The sequence below is a fragment of the Schistocerca americana genome, chromosome 7, assembly GCF_021461395.2.
Source record: "Schistocerca americana isolate TAMUIC-IGC-003095 chromosome 7, iqSchAmer2.1, whole genome shotgun sequence".
Taxonomy (NCBI): domain Eukaryota; kingdom Metazoa; phylum Arthropoda; class Insecta; order Orthoptera; family Acrididae; genus Schistocerca; species Schistocerca americana.
Genome location: NC_060125.1, coordinates 502,986,023 through 503,007,777, shown reverse-complemented (window position 1 = coordinate 503,007,777; position 21,755 = coordinate 502,986,023). Strand labels below are relative to the sequence as shown.

Sequence of the window (21,755 nt, the reverse complement as noted above, 5' to 3'; positions counted from 1 at the left end):
CACTGCTTGCTCACTTTTTCTTCCCCTGGGGAATCTAAAAGGGATTCAAAAATAATGAAGGAAAATTGCAACCGCCACTTTTACCCTACACAAAAAAAATCACCACTTCAGACGTTGGCCCCTATCTAGTCATACTCCCGGTATGACTAACCTACATCTACCAGGGGGCGAGAAAGGATAAAGGAAAGGAAACCACAGGGGAACCATCAAAATTAAGCATAATTAGTTTTTCGTTTTATTTATTTATTTTTTTATATATGAGTGCTTTGAGTAGCGAGTCCTGTGTCGGTCAGCACGTCCAAGTGTATCTTCTCGTTGAGTGGGCGTATCGGTTCCGTTCGGTTCGGGTATGTATGTATGTATGTGTTAAACTGGGGACCCAGAAACGACGGAGAGGATTCGTCGCACCGTAGCCCTCAGTGGTTCACAACCCCACAACAGGCCACAGCAGTCCACCCACCCCACCGCCGCCCCGCGCCGAAACCGGGGTTAATGTGCGGTTTGGCCCCTAGTGGAGCCCCCCCGGGAACGTCCCATACCAGACGAGTATAACCCCAAATGTTTGCGTGGTAGAATAATAATGATGTACGCGTATGTGGAAATGCTGTTTGTGCAGCAACCGCCGACACAGTATAGCTGAGGCGGAATAAGGGGAACCAGCCCGCATTCACCGAGGTAGATGGAAAACCGCCTTAAAAACAATCCACAGGCTGGTTGGCACCCTGGACCTTGGCGTTATAATCCGTTCATCGTAAGAATAAACCTGATGTAAACAAACACAAACGCAATGATTGATTAAAAGCCGTAGCACATGTACACTGGTGTAGTTACGCTCTTGGAAGTAGGTCCTACTTATGTATGTTGTTGTCGTTGTTTTGGTCTTCGGCCCGAGACTGGTTTGATGCAGCTCTCCATGCTACTCTATTCTGTGCGAGCTTCTTCATCTCCCAGTACTTACTGCAACCACATCCTTCTGAATCTGTTTGTGTACTCATCCCTTGGTCTCCCTCTACGATTTTTACCCTCCACACTGCCCTACAATGCTAAATTTGTGATCCCTTGATGCCTCAGAACATGTCCTACCAACCGGTCCCTTCTTCTTGTCAAGTTATGCCACAAACTCCTCTTCTCCCCAATTCTATTCAATACCTCCTAATATTCAGCATTCTTCTGTAGCCCCACATTTTGAAAGCTTCTATTCTCTTCTTGTCTAAACTACTTATCGTCCATGTTTCACTTCCATACAAATACTTTCAGAAACGACTTCCTAACACTTAATTCTATACTCGATGTTAACAAATTTCTCTTCTGCAGAAACGCTTTCCTTGCCATTGCCAGTCTACATTTTATATCCTCTCTACTTCGACCATCATCAGTTATTTTGCTCCCCAAATAGCAAAACTCCTTTACTACTTTAAGTGTTTCATTTCCTAATATAATTCCCTCAGCATCACCCGACTTAATTCGACTACATTCCATATCCTCGTTTTGCTTTTGTTGATGTTCGTCTTATATCCTCCTTTCAAAACACTGTCCATTCCGTTCAACTGTTCTTCCAAGTCCCTTGCTGTCCCTGACAGAATTACAACGTCATTGGCGAACCTCAAAGCATTTATTTCTTCTCCATGGATTTTAATACCTACTCCGATTTTTTCTTTTGTTTCCTTTACTGCTTGCTCAATATACAGATTTAATAACATTGGGGAGAGGCTACAACCCTGTCTCACTCCCTTCCCAACCACTGCTTCCCTTTCATGCCCCTCGACTCTTATAACTGCCATCTGGTTTCTGTACAAATTGTAAATAGCCTTTCGCTCCCTGTATTTTACCCCTGCCACCTTTAGAATTAGAAAGAGAGTAATCCAGTCAACATTGTCAAACGCTTTCTCTAAGTCTACAAATGCTAGAAACGTAGTTTTCTCTTTCCTTAATCTTTCTTCTAAGGTAAGTCGTAAGGTCAGTATTGTCTCACGTGTTCCAATATTGCTACGCAATCCAAACTGATCTTCCCTGAGGTCGGCTTCTACCAGTTTTTCCATTCGTCTCTAAAGAATTCGCGTTAGTTGTTAAACTGATAGTCCAGTAATTTTCACGTCTGTCAACACCTACTTTCTTTGGGATTGGATTTATTATATTCTTCTTGAAGTCTGAGGGTATTTCGCCTGTTTCATACATCTTGCTCACCAGATGGTAGAGTTTTGTCAGGACTGGCTCTCCGAAGACCGTCAGTAGTTCTATTGGAATGTTGTCTACTCCTGGGGCCTTGTTTCGACTCAGGTCTTTCAGTGCTCTGTCAAACTCTTCACGCAGTATCGTATCTTCCAGTTCATTTTCATCAACATCCTCTTCCATTTCCATAATGTTGTCCTCAACTACATCGCCCTTGTATAGACCCTCTATATACTCCATCCACCTTTCTGCTTTCCCTTCTTTGCTTAGAACTGGGTTTGCATCTGAGCTCTTCATATTCATGCAAGTGGTTCTCTTTTCTCCAAAGGTCTCTATAATTTTCCTGTAGGCAGTATTTATCTTACCCCCTAGTGATATTCGCCTCTACATCCGTACACTTGTTCTCTAGCCATCCCTGCTTAGCCATTTTGCACTTCCTGTCGATCTCATTTTTGAGACGTTTGTATTCCTTTTTGCCTGCTTCATTTACTGCAGTTTTATATTTTCTCCTTTCATCAATTAAATTCAATATTTCTTCTGTTACCCAAGGACTTCTACTAGCCCTTTTCACCTACTTGATCCTCTGCTGCCTTCACTACTTCATCCCTCAGAGCTACCCAATCTTCTTCTACTGTATTTCTTTCCCCCATTCCTGTCAATTGTTCCCTTATGCTCTCCCTGAAACTCTGTACAACCTCTGGTTTAGTCAGCTTATCCAGGTCCCATCTCCTCAAATTCCCACCTTTTTGCAGTTTCTTCAGTTTTAATCTACAGTTCATAACCAATATATTGTGGCCAGAGTCCACATCTGCCACTGGAAATGGCTTACAATTTAAAACTTGCTTCCTAAATCTCTGTCTTACCATTATATAATCTATCTGATACCTTCTAGTATCTCCAGGATTCTTCCATGTATACAACCTGCTTTTATGATTCTTGAACCAAGTGTTAACTATGATTATGTTATGCTCTGTGCAAAATTCTACCAGACGGCTTCCTCTTTTATTTCTTACCCCCAATCCATATTCATCTACTATGTTTCCTTCTCTCCCTTTTCCTACTCTCAATTTCCAGTCACCCATGACTATTAAATTTTCGTCTCCCTTCACTACCTGAATAATTTCTTTTATCTCATCATACATTTCATCAATTTCTTCATCATCTGCAGAGTTAGTTGGCATATAAACTTGTACTACTGTAGTAGGCGTGGGCTTTGTGTCTATATTGGCCACAATAATGCGTTTACTATGCTGTTTGTAGTAGCTTACCCGCACTCCTATTTTTTTTATTCATTATTAAACCTAGTCCTGCATTACCCCTGTTTCATTTTGCATTTATAACACTGTATTCACCTGACGAAAAGTCTTGTTCCTCCTGCCACCGAACTTCACTAATTCCCACTATATCTAATTTTAACCTATCCATTTCCCTATTTAAATTTTCTAACCTACCTGCCCGATTAAGGGATCTGACATTCCACGCTCCGATCCGTAGAACGCCAGTTTTCTTTCTCCTGATAACGACGTCCTCTTGAGTAGGCCCCGCCCGGAGATCCGAATGGGGGACTATTTTACCTCCGGGATATTTTACCCAAGAGGACGCCATCATCATTTAACCATACAGTAAAGATGTATGCCCTTGGGAAAAATTACGGCTGTAGTTTCCCCTTGCTTTCAGCCGTTCGCAGTACTAGCACAGCAAGGCAGTTTTGGTTAGTGTTACGAGGCCAGATCAGTCAATCATCCAGACTGTTGCCCCTGCAACTACTGAAAAGGCTGCTGCCCTTCTTCAGGAACCACACGTTTGTCTGGCCTCTCAATAGATACCCCTCTGTTGTGGTTGTACCTACGGTACGGTCATCTGTATCGCTGAGGCACGCAAGCCTCCCCACTAAAGGCATGGTACATGGTTCATGGGGGGGGGGGGGGGGACTTATGTAATAGATATCTTACTGCTAAGTTACGTTAAATGAAACTTGAAGATATTCAAATGTATTAACAGCCATCAACGTTTTTCTTAGTCACGCTTTAGCCACGCAGTTTTTATTTCAAAAATCGTGTACAGTCATAGCCTCTGTGACGTTGCGCTCTGGTTGTCGCGCTGTTAATGCGCAGTATGAAAATAGGTGGGGCTGCTTTCTGTTCCGTAGTAAAACACACGCTGAAGTTTTCCCAGCGCTGTATGTACAAGGAGTTGATACTGCAACTCACTTCTAACGTGTAGTGCAGACAGTAGCGTAATGGAAAGTGAATGATATTCAGGTAAAGGTTCGTTGATTCAAATCATCCCAGTCTCATTTTTTTCTCGTTCAATTTGAAATACTTACATCTCATAATTATAAAACTCGTCATATTTTTTATGAATAATGCACGTCTTCTTGTTTCTAATCACATATTGGACGCGAAATTCCTGTTTTCATTTCAAATACAAATACAAATTATCGATGTTTTATGAAAGACTGTTCATAAAAGTTACTTAAATTAAGAAAACATAACAATTTAATTTTGTAAAGCAAAAACGAAAAACCAAATCCTCTTTATTTGGACTATGTCCATCGTTTTATACCACAGATGTAGATAAGTGTCGCAGGCATATGAAGAACAATCTTTTTCACAGCACCTAGCACATCATACAAATGCTACATTTTTACATTTGCTACTGTAGCATTGTAATACGAACCCAGCAGAACTGATCTGGACCCATGTTGCGGGATTGGACCCGAGCAGTAACAAGACTGTTAAGCTGCCAGACGTACTGGACCTAACTCACGCACCTTTTTCACATGTCACTGCCCGACGCTGGCGGGATACAGGATGGCACCTCATGAAAGAAGAAGAGAAAATGCTGCGCCTTCGTGGATTCTGTTGTTGATAGGCTCGTTATCAACGTAGCAGGTGACACTTCCAGAACTGACATGTATCTCTCGGATTTGGATAAGGAAGGAGCTAAGGGATTACCAGACAACTGACTGTAAGTAATAGCTTCAGTGGCTTCAATATTTAACCATTCGGTGAAATCCTTTGTGGATTCTGGTGTTGATAGGCTCGTTATCAACGTAGCAGGTGACACTTCCAGAACTGAAATGTATTTCTCGGATTTGGATAAGGGAGCTAAGAGATTACCAGACAACTGACTGTAAGTAATAGCTTCAGTGGCTTCAATATTTAAGCATACGGTGAAATCCTTCAGTACTCTCTTACGTTACACAGAGCTTATGCAGAAAAATTACCTTGTGGTTAACTCAGGAATTTTCATTCCGGTTTTTAATTACAATAGTACTTTAGCTAAAAACGATAACGTGTTGCTGTTTTCATCTAGTTGTCTAAGGAGCGTATTGTGGGAGATTTTCACAGTATTATTTCATTTTGCTTAAAAATTAAATGACATTAGACGCTGTCTTGCTCCTCTGCTCGTCTCTTATTACGTGTGAACTGCAGCTGGCCACGTCACTGCAGGCTAGCTGTACCAGCTGACCGGCCAGTGCTGTCCAACTTAAATGGGCCGGTAAAGCTGTTGTCCCGCAATATCGCTAAGTACAAAACTCACCCTTATTATCGTACTTGACAGTACTCGAGACAGCTTGGCTGCAGTCCCAAGTGAAACAGAAATCCATTGACATCCCAGCAAACGTGGAAGAATACATATTGCAATGTAGGTTTGTTCTTATGATGACCGGATTATAATCCGCCAGGCACATTCGTGCCGGGGACCGGCACTCCTTTTCGCTCGGGATGCAGCGCGTCAGATGGCGAGGTAGATTCAGATCAGTTCTGAGCTTCTCATGGTTTGGACGTTCCACACTTGGGGCAGATCATTAAAGATGGTCCCTAAGAAATTGGAGAAGTAGTGCTGATAATGTGGTAGTTAGTAGTCCAACAGCGTAATTATTTACTCACGACGGCGTTACTGTTTCAGTCTGCTCTTTATTGCAGTTCTTGTCCTTGGACCGTTCACTGTTTCTATTTTTTTTTTTCATAGTTCAGTACATCTTCCTGTTTTCATGCTTGATCTGATTCAGTTTTTGACGGACTATCCAGTGGGTCATCTTACCATTAAATCTGAGAGGTATGCGATGGGGAGTTTCCCTTGTCAGTGTACAGTGTGCCTCCCAGGCGGCTGGGGCTTACGCGACTGACGAGCGCCGCCTGCTGCAGGTGGTGGGCCTGAGCGTGGTGGCGGCGGGCGGCGTGCTGCTGACCGACTCCGGCCGCGTGCTACTGTCGCGCCTGCTGACGTCACACGACGCGCCGCGCCAGCCGCTCTTCTACTACGTGGGACTGGCCGCCGTCTGCGCAGGCGTCGTCGTGGCGGCCGGAGGCGTGCTGGGCTGCTGGGCCGCCAGCCTGCACAGCCGCTGCTTCCTCGCCGTGGTGGGTGCGGCACGCGCGCAGCTTTAGAGGGGAGAGGCGGCGCCTATAGTAGTAGCTAGAGATGGGAAAAACCTCTCTGCTAAAACCGATACCGTTATTTTAGTTGCCGTATTTTACGGACTACAAGACACAATTTTTTCTTCGAAATATTACCCTCCAAAATTAAGATGCATCTTATACTCGAAATTAATACAAAAATGCCCAGTATTTGAATTAAAATTTCCACCGGTCTTAAGAATGGCGTATATTCGATGTCGCGGCTCGTGAATATACGTTCTGGGTGCTCACAAATTTTTACATTCAGATAAATTTGAGTGTGTGAAATTAATAGCATCTGCTGTGTAACACTTTTTCTTATCAACAGGTTTATACAACTACAGCCACAGCCAATAATAAGAATAATAATAATAAAATGCATAACTTATCTGACAAAGCCGGCCGCGGTGGCCGAGCGGTTCTAGGCGCTTCAGTTCGGAAACGCGCTGCTGCTACGGTCGCAGGTTCGAATCCTACCTCAGGCACGGATGTGTGTGATGTCCTTAGGTTAGTTAGGTTTAAGTAGTTCTAAGTTCTAGGGGACATATGACTTCAGATGTTAAGTACCATAGTGCTCAAAGCAATTTGAACCATTTTTTTATCTGACAAAAGAAAGGACTGTCGTTGTGGAATTTTGTTTTTTTGGGGGTCAGGGATTTTCCCTGCCTCGAGATGGCTGGGTGTTTTGTGTCGTCTTCATCATCATCATGATCATTCATCCCCATTACGGTCGGAATAAGGCAATGGCAATGGCAATGGCAAACCACCTCCACCGAGCGAGGTGGCGCAGTGGTTAGCACACTGGACTCGCATTCGGGAGGACGGAGGTTCAATCCCGCGACCGGCCATCCTGATTTAGGTTTTCCATGATTACCCTAAATCGCTCCAGGCAAATGCCGGGATGGCTCCTTTGAAAGGGCACGGCCAACTTCCTTCCCCGTCCTTCCCTAATCCGATGAGACCGATGACCTCGCTGTTTGGTCTCTTCCCCCAAACAACCCAACCCTCTTCCTCCCCTCCAGTATCGCTCAGCAAACCACCTCCGCTAGGACCTTGCCTAGCAGGCTGTGTGGGTCTCCCACATCGTCCCCTACGCTCCTCGGAGTATGGGACCTCATCATCATCATCATATAAGTAAGTTTAATGAAATAACGCGTAAGCTTTCGAGCTCTCCACTTCGCATTTTTGTGGGTGAAGGAGTTTTCGGTCTTTTCCATTTTCTCGGACAAATGTTCAAGATCCCTAACAGACGTATTAGTTCACGAATTTACTTCCGGGCTGAAAATCAGATATTCTTACGCTGCACTCACACATCACTTCTTTGTTAAAAGTTCGCTTGTAGTCACTTTCATTTGATTTCGTCACTCTCTCAATCAAAGGATATAGTCTCGGAGGCCCTAGTTCCTTTGTGACTAACTTTTCCTGGTAATTTACTTTTCTGTTCCCAGGATGAGATTTTCACTGCAGTGGAGCGCGCGCTGATACGAAGCGCTGACGGATTAGAGACGTGTGCCGGATCGAGATTCGAACTCGGGGCCTTTTCGCGGGCAAGTGATCTATCGACTGAGCGACTCACGATCCCTCCTCACAGCTTTTCTTTTCTGCTACCTGCTAGCATTTAAAATGTTTACACTGTATACGAAAGTCGATTCCCGCACAGTAAACAACCAACTTCAAACACAAAGTGCCGTTTGTGGAAATGAATAAAATCAAGTAGTAATGTCTACCAACATGGTCACTTGACTAGAATACAAATGAGGTGATGAGACCCGTAAGGACCTAAAGCACACTACCGTTGATCCCACTTTTAAGTGAGTATCAGAGAAAACAAAAAAAAAGAAACAAAAAAAATGATTCAAATGGCTCTGAGCACTATGGGGCTTAACTTCTGAGGTCATCAGTCCCCTAGAACTTAGAACTACTTAAACCTAACTAACCTAAGGACATCACACACATCTATGCCCGAGACAGGATTCGAACCTGCGACCGTAGCGGTCCCGCGGTTCCAGACTGTAGCGCCTAGAACCGCACGGCCACCCCGGCCGGCTCAGAGAAAACAGTGAGACAGCTTTTCGTGAATTTTCATATACGCAATGTGGGTCTACAGTACATATAAACCTCAAGCACCATAAGATCTACAGATTTCAGAAGCATTAATAGATGCTACAATCTCACAATCGACAGTGATGTGCTTTACGACCTTATGATTCTCAGCGCCTCAAATGGGTCACTGTGTGATAAAATTCATAACTTAATATACTATGACTCATTCAGAAACCAACAAAACAGGTTTACTGTCAGTACAACTTTAAGACCATATACAGACATCTGATATAATTTTACTACAGTATATGTGAGTGAATTAGGATATCTGAGGCGTGTGCTATCATATAGCAGTGTTTATGCCCAGTGAATGGGGATAAAAATCTGCTGCATGTGCTAACGCCTGGCGGCACTGACGTAAATTTCTGGTTGCACGTCGTGAACAGGGCACGTTTTTGTGAATTCCGTATGTTTTTGGCCCAGAAGCCAATTACGTCACGCGAATTGCGCGTGCGCAAAAGCTCCTTAAACCTTGCGCAACAGAAGATGTGCTCGCGCCCCTGATGCCAAGTTTCACGACTTTCGTGCAGTAGCCGTATCTTTCAGGGTCCAGTATCTACATTAAGTTTACAGCATTCAAGGAAAAATAATCAATAAATCCGCAAGGTGCCGAAAGTTAGGTTATTCAGGTGCTCTTGTGCCCTTACACAGCACCCGCCATTGTCATCTGGCAACATTGGATCCTACTGCCAGTAGCAGTGCATCGGTGCAAAGAACATGAATTGGGGGATTCACAAGTTTGCTAACACTAACTCCATCCCAACCCGCAAACACAAACCGAGAAACACTATATAGGCTATGATGCATCATTGCAGTCTATGGTACGAGTGAATTTGAATTGAAAGTGATATATGTTATCGGTAACAGTACAATATTTTTGTTAGTTGCTAGTTTCGTAATGGTAAAAAATAAAAGGTACTGACCTGATGCGAGCTATAAATTCAATGAAATAGCATATGCAGAAGAACATAGAAACAGAGCAGTTGAGAGGAATTTCGGCCCTCCATCGACAGAAAAAAAAACATTCGCGATTGGCGGCCTAATAAAGCAGAAGTGAAAAAATAGGAAGACTACATGTGTAACTAGAGGACTGAATGCAAAATGGCCAAACGTAGAAGGTGACGTTTTGAAATGGATTCAAGTGCACTGTCAAAATGGTACTGGAATTAACACAAAATGATTCAAATACATGTTCGTGAGAATTTAACACAAAACGATTCAAATACACGTTCGTGAGCTAGCACTTCTTTGGAAAGGTTGGAGTTGGTTGACACCACAGGTTTATGAAGCGTCATTGCCTTAGCATGCGAACCAAAATATCTCAGAAGACGTCACAAGAGTATGAAAAGAAAATATCATCTTTCCATCGCATCAATGGGGAACTAAGCCAAATAGCAAATATTGATGAAACTCTTCTGATATTTGATGTGCCGAGCAACAGAACTGCTGCCATGAAAGGTGTTAAAACTATAAAAATAAATCGACATGAAAAATGCACTACACTGCTGTCCTTTCATGTTGTGCTGACGGTACTAAATTTAAACCAATTATCGTTTCCTAGCGCAAAACAATGCCAAAACCTTCTGAAATACCGCCAGGTGTCATTGTTCACGTACATGACAAGGGTTGGGTGGGCGAGACTGGTATAAAATTATGGATTAATAGAGTGTGGAAAGAAGGGAAGATGTTTTACTGAAGGAGAGTTCTCTTTCTGTGCTAGATCAGTTTAGCAGTTGTTTGAAAAGCTCTATGAATGAGAAATTGAGACAGGAAAATACAAAGCTTGCTCTTATTCCGAGAGGACTTAATTCACATTTGCGACCTCTTGATGCCTCGATAAATAAACCAATTAAAGGGTATAGGAGAGAGGAATGGGACAAATGGATGTGGATGAAACCCACTATGAATTCATGCCGAAGGGAGCTTTAAAACGACCGACAATCAGACAAGTGCGTCACTGGATTAAACAGTCGTGGTCTAGAGTGAGAGAAGACATTATTGTAAAAGTAATGGCAGTGAAGACCATCTTATATATGAAAAGGACAAATAACGACGACGAAGAGGAAGAAGAAGAAGCAAGTTCAGATGACGATTTTCAGGATTTTTAAAGGCCAGTTCGATTTTATAAACTAAGATTTTTTTCGACTGGCTTTGCAACCTAATAACAAAAATGGCAGAAATGTTATTTTTTTAAAAATCTCTTAAAAATTAAGTTTTATCTTAAAGTCCGCAGCGTCCTATAGTCCGTAAAATGTGGTATGAATAACAGGTATTTTCGGTATATCTTTTCTCTCGGTTATAACAGGTGTTTTTTGTGTTTTACCAATAACAGACTAGAAAACGAAATACGTTTAGCCGTAGCAGTAGCGCTAAAATTCGTAGTTTTTAATAAAAAATTTTAAAAAGTGAAGTAATTTTTATTCTTAAAAAAATGGTATTTTAATAACACGTGGCATAAGAATTGGTACAGCATTGCAGAGACAATAATGCCCCCGTTGCTGTCGTCGCCAGACATCCTTTGTATTGTAGAATGTCATCGTCCGTAATATGGAAATATTTTTAGAAAGTAATTTAGCAATGAAATACAATGCTTCATTTGTTTTAAAAGCTTGTTTTAAAATTGGTCTGCCACTTCTATGGGATAATAAAACAGGAAGGAAATTATGGTAACAGTAGTAAGTAAAAAGTTAACGACAATTCATTCATATTATACAATAAAAATATAAAGTAGCTGATCCCTGGCTATGTCTACGCAATAAACCTTTATCTGTTTGTAGCCACTGAAAACAAACAGAGTAACACGAGAAAGAGTTCATCAACCTTAGTTTGCACCCTTTAGAGCCGGTCGTTGTGGCCGGGCGGTTCTAGGCGCTTCAGTCTGGAACCGCGCGACCGCTACAGTCGTAGGTTCGAATCCTGCCTCGGGCATTGATGTGTGTGGTGTCCTTACGTTAGTTAGGTTTAAGTAGTTTTAAGTTCTGGGGGACTGATGACCTCAGATGTTAAGTCCCATGGTGCTCAGAGCAATTTGAACCATTTTGAATTTGACCTCAGATGTTAAGTCCCATAGTGCTCAGAGCCATTTGAACAATTTTTTTGCACCATTTAGCATTGACTATTCTCATCCCCAAATAGTGGTATGGTCCTCAATCAAAATATGATTTTTGAGCAAATAAAGAAAATAGAATCAATAAGAGAACACTGGAGATTTTTGTAGTATTCAACCACTTATCGCTTCTGGAGAAAAGCAGCGAACGTCGATAGACTCAGTTTCCTATTATTTGCGTATTTAATTTAATTTCAAAATATCTTGAAACTGAGAGAGTCAAAATTTTTCAATCTTTATTCGACTTCTACATTTATTATAGGAAATAATAGGAATCGGTTATTTTGAGCGGTTTTAACAGTCAGGATACAATGGTGTGGGGAGAAAAAAAACACTATATAACGCAAAACTTATTTTGTCAGCGATAACCGCCCAGTCACCGAAGACCGTAAAAGGTTTAAAATTGAAAAAAAAAAAAATCGTGGAATCGCGAGTTTTTTGCACGGTAGTAGGAGGGAGTGTCATGAACAACATAGACCTACTAAAAAATCCCCACCGGTGGGATGTGAGATTGGGGATGGAGGGAAGGGATGGGGGGCGTTTAAAGGTCACTTTTTTATGTTTTTCTTGAGTAACTCGAAAACTGTGATATCTAGCGAAATTGTTTGTTGTTGTGGTCTTCAGTCCAGAGACTCGTTTGATGCAGCTCTCCATGCTTCTCTATCCTGTGCAAGCCTCTTCATACCCGAATAACTACTGCAATCTTCATCCTCTGAATCTGCTTAGCGTATTCATCTCTTGATCTTACTCTACAATCCTAGCCTCCACGCTTCCCTCCAGAACTAAATTGGTATCCCTTGACGCCTCAGAACGTGTCCTACCAACCGATCCCTCCTTCTAGTCAAGTTGTCCCACAATTTTCTCTTCTCCCCAAATCCGTTCAGTACCTTCTCATTAGTTATGTGATCTACCCATCTAATCTTCAGCATTCTTCTGTAGCATCACATTTCGAAAGCTTCTATTCTCTTCTTGTCTAAACTGTTTATCGCCCACGTTTCACTTCCATACATGGCTACACTCCATACAAATACCTCCAGGGAAGACTTTCTGACACTTAAATCTATACTCGATGTTAACAAATTTCGTCAGTAGCTCTTTCCTTGACATAGCCAGTCTACATTTTATATCCTCTCTACTTCGAACATCATCAATTATTTTGCTCCCCAAATAGCAAAACTCATTTACTACTTTAAATGTCTCATTCCCTAATCTAATACCCTCAGCATCACTTGATTTAATTCGACAAAATTCCATTATCCTCGTGTTGCTTTTATTGGTGTTCATCTTATATCCTCCTTTCAATGCGGTGTCCATTCCGTTCAACTGCTTTCCACGTCCTTTGCTGTCTCTGACAGAATTACAATGTCGTCGGTAAACCTCTATGTGTTTATTTCTTCTCCATGGATTTTAATTCCTACTCCAATTTTTTTCTTTTGTTTCCTTTACTGCTTGCTCAATATACAAATTGAATAACATCGGAGACAGGCTACAACCCTGTCTCACTCCCTTCTCACTTGCTAGCTCAAATCCGACATAAGAACAGAGTGGCAAAAGAGTGGAAGATCACCAGAAATCAGGCCAACAAGGGGGCTGCTCAATCGTCTACAGAGAGAACTGAAGGTATGAAATGAAATGTCGTGTGGCTAGGGCCTCCCGTCGGGTAGACCGTTCGCCTAAGGTAGCGCTCAATGAGCACAGAAACCAGCAATGGCAAAACCGCCTCACAGCTCTCAAAGTAGACGATCATACACTATGGCAAGCAACCAAACAGTTCACAGGATGCCGCCACTGCACGGCGACCGGAGACTGGTCTACAGCCATGCTGGGAAGGCCAACGCCCTCGCCGACTCCTTCGAGAGCAGTTTCAAGCGGCGGAACCCCAGGGTGAAGAGCATGAAGAGGTAGTCAGTCGTCAACTGGCTGTCTTCCTCAATGCTGAGGAGAACCCAGAGGACGAACCCATACTTTTTGCCCCCGAGGACGTGGTAAGAGTAATCAGGTCCCTCCCTACATAAAAGGCTCCAGGGCACGATAGTGTCACAAACCAGTTAGTCAAAAAACTCCCACCCACAGCGATCACACACCTCGCGAACGTCCTCAACGAGATTACTCGTTCCTGCGAGTTCCCAGCTTGCTGGAAACATGCGGAAGTGGTCGCGATACACAAACCAGGGAAAGAACCTCTATTCCCGCAGCACTACAGGCCGATTAGCCTCTTGCCAACTCTCAGCAAGATCTATGAGCGCCTCCTGCTAAGACCCATACAAGAACATATTACCAGAGAGCAAATTCTGCCGGATTTCCAATTCGGGTTCCGGCAGAACCACTCTGCCCCACAACAGGTCATGAGAATGGTTGAAGCAGCCACAGAGGGCTTCAACCACAGAGGCTACTGCGGGATAGTGCTACTAGACGTAGCCAAAGCCTTTGATTCAGTATGGCATAGGGGGCTACTCTACAAGTTGTACACACAAGGGTTTCCCGAGAACATAGTTCAGCTGATCAAAAGTTATTTCACGAATAGTACTTTCTCCGTCAAAGTAGAAACTGCCACCTCCACCAAAAGGCGTATTCGTGCTGGGGTGCCACAGGGATCGGTCCTGGGGCCCGTTTTGTACAGTTTGTACACTGCAGACACTCGAACGGCCTCCCTGGTGCACATTGCGCAGTACGCGGACGACACAGCCTTCTACACGAGAAATGCGAACAAGGGCCTGGTCATTCGTAGGCTACAAAGGGTTTTAGACGACACAGAAACCTGGGCCCGTCGCTGGCGCATCACCATCAACCCTGAAAAGACGCAGGCAATGCTGATTACCCAAGTACCTTGGCGTAACCTTGGACTCTCGTCTTACGTGGAAACCCCACATAGACGAGGTCCACAGGAAGGTCTGCGCTAGAATGTCCATCCTATACCCTATCCTGAACACAACCAGCTCCCTTCCCTGCCCAGTAGCAGTAAATGTGTACCAGGCCCTGATCCGGCCAGTAATGGAGTGTGCATGCCCTGTCTGGGGATACGCGGCAAAGCAGCACCTGGACAAACTCCAGAGGCTGCAGAACCGCGCCCTCAGGAGGGCACTGCATTTACCTCTTGGATTCCCCACAGACGATCTGCACGCCGCAGCCGAAATCCCACTCCTGAGACAGCGTTCCCAAGATCTGGCAAGGGCCTTCTATGAGGGTTCTTCCAGATCGGGAAACGCCCTTATCCACTCCCTAGGTCGGTATGACATGTCCTGCGACAAGCACAAGCGCCCTATGACGATCTTCGACGATTAAGTCGAAGAGAAAATCCCAATACCAAATCCTGCTCCTTGCTCATGTAACACCAAATATCTCGCCAACCCCAGGCAAAGACCAGACACATACAGAACGGTCATCACATATCACAGACACCAAAAATGTACAGAAAAATCATACACACACGTACACAGGGGAGTAAAAGCCGAAAGGCTACAAACTCCCCCTCACACTTCCCCAAAGAGGGGAAAGGGAAAGATGAGAGCAGCAACCGTCTCATTCCCTTCTCAACCGCTACTTCCCTTTCATGTCCATCGACTCTTTATAACTGCTATCTGGTTTCTGTACAAATTGTAAATAGCCTTTCGCTCCCTGTATTTTACCCCTGCCTCCTTTAGAATTTTGACGAGAGTATTGCAGTCAGCATTATCAAAAGCTTTCTCTAAGTCTACAAATGCTAGAAACGTTGATTTGTCTTTCCTTAATTTGTTTTCTAAGGTAAGTCGTAGGGTCTGTATTGCCTCGTGTGTTCCAACATTTCTATGGAATACAAACTGAACTTCCCCGAGGTCGGCTTCTACCAGTTCAATTCTTCTGTAAAGAAGAATTCGAAAATGTTTACCAGCACAAAATAAAACTACATTAAATTTCGTACAAAAAAGGTCCGATTCATTTTTTTCTCTAGGTCTAAGTTTCCGCATTGCAAGTGAAAGATCAGTCGCAGATTATTAAAAATAGTACAGGGTGATTCAAAAAGAATACCGCAACTTTAGGAATTTAAAACTCTGCAACGACAAAAGGCAGAGCTAAGCACTATCTGTCGGCGAATTAAGGGAGCTATAAAGTTTCATTTAGTTGTACATTTGTTCGCTTGAGGCGCTGTTGACTAGGCGTCAGCGTCAGTTGATGCTAAGATGGCGACCGCTCAACAGAAAGCTTTTTGTGTTATTGAGTACGGCAAAAGTGAATCGACGACAGTTGTTCAGCGTGCATTTCGAACGAAGTATGGTGTTAAACCTCCTGATAGGTGGTGTAAATTTACAGAGAATGGGTGTTTGTGCAAAGGGAAAAGTTCTGGACGGTCGAGAACGAGTGATGAAAATGTAGCACGCATCCAGCAAGCATTTGTTCGCAGCCCAGGAAAATCGACTCGCAGAGCTAGCAGAGAGCTGCAAATTCCACATCAACTGTATGGAGAGTCCTACGAAAAAGGTTAGTTATGAAACCTGAACGTCAACTACCCGAGGCGATGGATCGGCCGCCAGGCAGCCCGTGACAGAGCACTTCATCACTGGCCTCCAAGAAGCCCTGATCTTACCCCCTGCGATTTTTTCTTATGGGGGTATGTTAAGGATATGGTGTTTCGGCCACCTCTCCCAGCCACCATTGATGATTTGAAACGAGAAATAACAGCAGCTATCCAAACTGTTACGCCTGATATGCTACAGAGAGTGTGGAACGAGTTGGAGTGTTGGGTTGATATTGCTCGTGTGTCTGGAGGGGGCCATATTGAACATCTCTGAACTTGCTTTTGAGGGAAAAAAAACCTTTTTAAATACTCTTTGTAATGATGTATAACAGAAGGTTATACTATGTTTCTTTCATTAAATACACATTTTTAAAGTTGTGGTATTCTTTTTGAATCACCCTGTATTTTGATGGTATAAAATTACGGTTTGCTGTTAAATTAAGTGGATTAAGAGCTAATATTAAATATCTGTACCATGTCTCAGTGCAGTAGAATCGAATAAAGGCTAAATAGCGTTCTGGGAGTGTAAAGGTGTAAGAGGGTAGAGGAGGAGAGCAAGGTACAGTGCAGGATTGTGCTTATGCGCTCCCTTCCTTCGTAGGTCCGCAAACTGGGGAGGGAGCACATGGTTCCCCACTCTGTCTACCCCACTATGTTACAAGTAGCAACTTGCTTTTCAGCTTGCAGACAGAACGTACATCCCCACCATATTCTGTCCAGTTCTCTTACGTGAGCAGACAAACTAACTTCAGTCAGCTTGTGTTTTTACAGCGGAGCTCTTTTCAGTTTATTAAATGAGTATTTATTTGGAATTGTTAAGTGAGATTTTATACAAAAAAAAGTACAACATCTGGAGCTGTCAACTGTCTACTACACTGAGAAGCCTGACCCAAGTTAACATGCTGTCAATACGTATTTGTCATTGTCGGTTTCGTTGTTCCCATTACCACTGGCTGGAATGTTTTTCACACCATAAGGAATATGAAATGCATATCCCCAACCTCAGCTCTCCCAACATTTGAAGAATCCACGAGGCTTAAATTGTCTCCCTGTGGACCAGAAGTTGGTCATTTAGGTGATCTGGAGCTTCAGATATTTCAGCATAAGTCAAGCAATTCATTACAGCAGATTACTGCCGATTATTCGTATGAGTTTGAAACGCATCCCTGTTGGTTTTTGAGCATTTTAATACATTCTAATCTGATTTCTGAACGAACTGTAATTTAGTTTTTGAATGCTTGCATAGTGTACATGATGTCTCTGCCAGAGGAATCCCGCTCGCAATTAGAAATAAAAAACTTGCCCACAGACAAAAATTGACGAGGCCGTAGAGCTGAGCCGAATAAACCCGAACGGGCGAATGCCAGTCGCTGTTTTGGTTGTATGGTTGATTAGGTGTGTGATAATCGTTGTTATAATTATTAGCGAAATTCATAGATTCAGTCTACTAGAGTGGAAATAAACGGCTAACAGGAATAACAGGTAAGTAAGATCACATTATCTTTTCGGTGTATCCAAGAAAATGCAATTTTGACAGAAAATCTTTTCCAGATCGCTGCCATACCAGTTGTACATTCCCCAGTTAGCAGCCGCTCTAAGTTCTATTCTCGAAGTAGTGCGGAAAGCGCATTGTACGAACACGTAATAATGGCTAACCGGTGAATAAATGCGGGATAACTGAACCTGCGGATCTAGCAGGGTTAGTGAGGTTAATCAGAGAATAAGCTTTGACAATGGCAAGAATAGTTACAGAATTAGTGGTGACAAGATTGATTGTTAGAACAAGGAAGGAGAAGAAAAAGGGACATCACACAAATTGCATGGAAGAATATGTTCCAAATTTATATAAAAATTTCGTACTACCAGTTTTTTATCTCAAGCATGAGAAAGTGGAGCATGTGAATGAAATGTCAAAGTATTACCTAACAAGGAACTTTTTGCTTGTAATAGGCCTAATAGGCATTTGATATTGGTACTTCTTGAATTATGTTCTGCCTTTTATTTATGTAAATGAAGTACATAAAAATGACAGTTTGTGCCAAAACAGTCTCACTATTTGGCGTGCATTACAACTGCTGCAATCTCTGAAAGCCCTATTTCGTTTTATCTAACAGACAGTGACAAAACTGACATAATCAAATCGAGAAACCACACCAGTCTTGTGTATTATTCGTATTAACAGCTTTTTCGTTCTTAGACTACGACATTACGATTTTCATGTAGCAACGCGTTTGAAGAACTTTGATGAGGTAAGAGGTTCACTCGCAGAATTCATGTAAAGTTGTAGCAGCACATATGCTGAGACCTAAGGAGTGAAAAAATGTGTACTGTCTTGCTTGTCTCTTGTCGTGTCTTAATTTTATGTCACACAAAATAGAAAGTTGCTATAGTAAACAAACACAAACGCGATGATTGGTCAGAAGCCTTAGCACACTGGTGTTGTTGCGCTCTTGGAAGTAGGTCCTATTTATGTATCAGATATCTTATAACTAAGTTACGTTAAATAAAACTTTCAGGTATTCAAATGTATTAACAGCAATCAACGTTTTTCTTAACTACGCTTTAGCCATATAGTTTTTATTTCAAAAATCGTGTACAGCCACAGTCTCTGCGGCGTTGTGCTCTGATTGTCGCGCTGTTAATGCGCACTGCGCAGTATGAAAATGGCTGGGGCTGCTTTCTGTTACGTAGTGAAACACGCGAGTGGAACACGGGTAACATCTCGTAATTATGAAAGTCATCATCATTTTTTATGAATAATGCACGTCTTCTTATTTCCAATTTCATATTGGACGCGAAATTCCTTTCTCCATTACCGTAAAAATACAAATTCTTAATTATCGATGTTTTGTGAAAGACTGTTCACAAAAGTTGTTTAAATTAAGAAAACATAACAATTTAATTTTGTAAGGCAAAAATGAAAAACAAAATCCTCTTTATTTGGACCATGTCCATCGTTTTTTAACACAGAGATGGATAAGTATCGTAGAAAGATGAAAAACAATCGTTTTCGCAGTATCGACAACAACATACAAAGGCTGCATTTTTTACATTTGCTGCTGTACCATTACAATATGAATCCAACACAACTGATCTGGAGCCTAGGTGCGGGATTTGGCCCGAGAAGTAACAAGACTGTTAAGCTGCCAGACGTACTGGAACTAACGCACGCAACTTTTCACACGTCACTGCTGAACGCTGGCAGGATATAGAACGACTCGTCATAAAAGAAGATGAGAAAATGCTGCGCCTGATTGACTTCGTAGATTCTGTTGTTGATAGGCTCATTATCCACGTAGCAGGGGACACTTTCTGAATTGAAATGTATTTCTCAGATTCGGATAATGAAAGAGCTAATAGATTACCGGACGACTGGCTGTAAGTTATAACTTCAGTGGCTTCAATATTTAACTATATGGCGAAATCCCTGAATACTCTCTTACGTTACACACAGCTTATGCAGAAAAATTACCTTGTGGTTAAGTCAGGAATTTTCATCATTTTTGTTTTTAATTACAATAGTACGTTAGCTAAAAACGATAACGTGTTGCGGTTTTCGTCTAGTCGTCTAAGGAGCGTATTGTCGGAGATTTGCAGTGTATTATTTCATGCTGCTTAAAAATTAAGTGACATTCGAAGCTGTATTGCTCCTCTGCTCGTCTCGTTTTACGTGTGAACTGCGGCTGGCCACGTCGCTGCAGGCTAGCTGTGCCAGCTGGCCGGCCAGTGCTGTCCAAGTTAAATGCGCTGGTAAATCTGTTGTCCCGTATCGTCGCTAAGTCGATGTGCGCGTAATGCACACCCCATAACGTACCCTAATTATAGTACTTGACAGTACTCGAGACAGCTTGGCTGCAGTCCCACGTGAAACTGAAATCCAATGAAGTTCCCGCAAACGCGGAAGAATACGTAGTCCAATGTTTACATTAGGTTTATTCTTATGATGAACGGATTATAGCTAACAGCCAATAAAGCGCGTAAAATTTTCTGAAGAGTTCTTATTCTCCCTGTCACAAATATTCCCACCCAGTATTAATTGAGATTTTTGAAGGGGGGTAGGATGTCAAACTAGTAGACTGATAGCAGGAGTGACACTACAGGTCATTTTAATATCCACTGTCATGAATATACTGGGAGCAAGGGAGGCTCCACAGGACATTTTAACTTCCACTGACTTGAATATAGGTTTGACAGCTTGCATTACAAAATATGCACGTTTGAATTCCACAGAGTGAAATACAGTGACGTGCAATAGAAGAATGCTGTGGGAGAGGTGTCGGATGCACTTTTGCACACTTAAGAGTGAATAACATGCTGTACATATCCTTGAACATTAATGTTTTAAATATGAAACTACTAGGAAGGATGTGCGCTACAAAATGAACATATTTTTAAAAAGTAGATTTTTTAAAATTTTTGACGTCCAATCTCAAATGTTCAAGCAGTGTGTGTGTTTGTGTGTGTGGGGGGGGGGGGGGGGGGGGGGGGCGGGGGGGGGGGGAGGGGGGGGGGTGTGGCACTATCAAGTTTTTACCCCAGTGTGGAAATAGCGTTGGTCCAGATCTGACAATATTAATGGTCAGAGGAGTGTAGTAACTTTCTGGCCATTCATAATTCAGCACCGAGTGACTACAACAGAATTGCACAGCCTTAAGATATCCTCTCAATCACAAATATGAGCAAGGTGCCACATTTACCAGTCGAGTCCCGTTCCTACCAATACTAAAAAGTTCAACATCACACTTACACATTATACACTTCTCAGCCACTCTTTATAGAAACGTGCTATACATAAAGCTCATTTAAAAACTCCAAATAAGTACTTATTTAATAAATTGAAAAAACTTGCTTGCCTAAATAACAGCTCCGTTCTACTCATATAAGAAAACTAGATAGGAAATGCTAATAAAGTATAATCTGTCTGTAAACTTAAAAGCAAGCAGCATTCATGGTGAGGGAAGTTGCCTTTATTGGCAGAATGTTACAGGAAACTAAGAATTAATTTCCCCTCTAGCAGTGAAAAACAGTGAGCAAAGATTTACAAAAATTCTGTCTGTTTGGATTAGGCCTAGTAATATCCTATCTGAACTTCTATCTGTATACCATTTAGTATTAATACAATTTGTGGAAAATAAACAACCCCCCCCCCCCCCCCTCCCCGGAACGTCTCTGCGCATTGCATAGCAAGTGGTTCATACAGCACGCTGTAGAGGGTTGGATAACTTTGTGCAGCACCTTGTGTTGCTTCTTGTGATGTATGAGATAAACTGCTCGCTCTCCAGTTTGTAGACCTATGAAGGAGGGAAGTGCATGACCACGAACAGGCTGTCCCTTACACTTCTGCCCTTCATTCCCACCCCGTTTTCTCTGTTACACCCCAGAACACTATTTATCTCTTAATACAGCTCTATTGCATGTATATATGGTACACACATTCAATATTTGTTCTTATCCATATAACAGTAAACAGTAATTTTAT

At 42.5% G+C, this 21,755-nt stretch overlaps 1 protein-coding gene across 1 annotated transcript in view; it reads left to right on the top strand.

The window, feature by feature from the left end:
- LOC124622386 (CD82 antigen-like) overlaps positions 1–21,755 on the top strand; it is a 114,243-nt gene that overhangs the window by 38,036 nt on the left and 54,452 nt on the right. Inside the window, exon 2 of the mRNA XM_047148075.1 lies at positions 6,324–6,539. Coding sequence (XP_047004031.1) covers positions 6,324–6,539 — 216 coding nt within the window. The remainder of the gene's footprint in view (positions 1–6,323; positions 6,540–21,755) is intronic.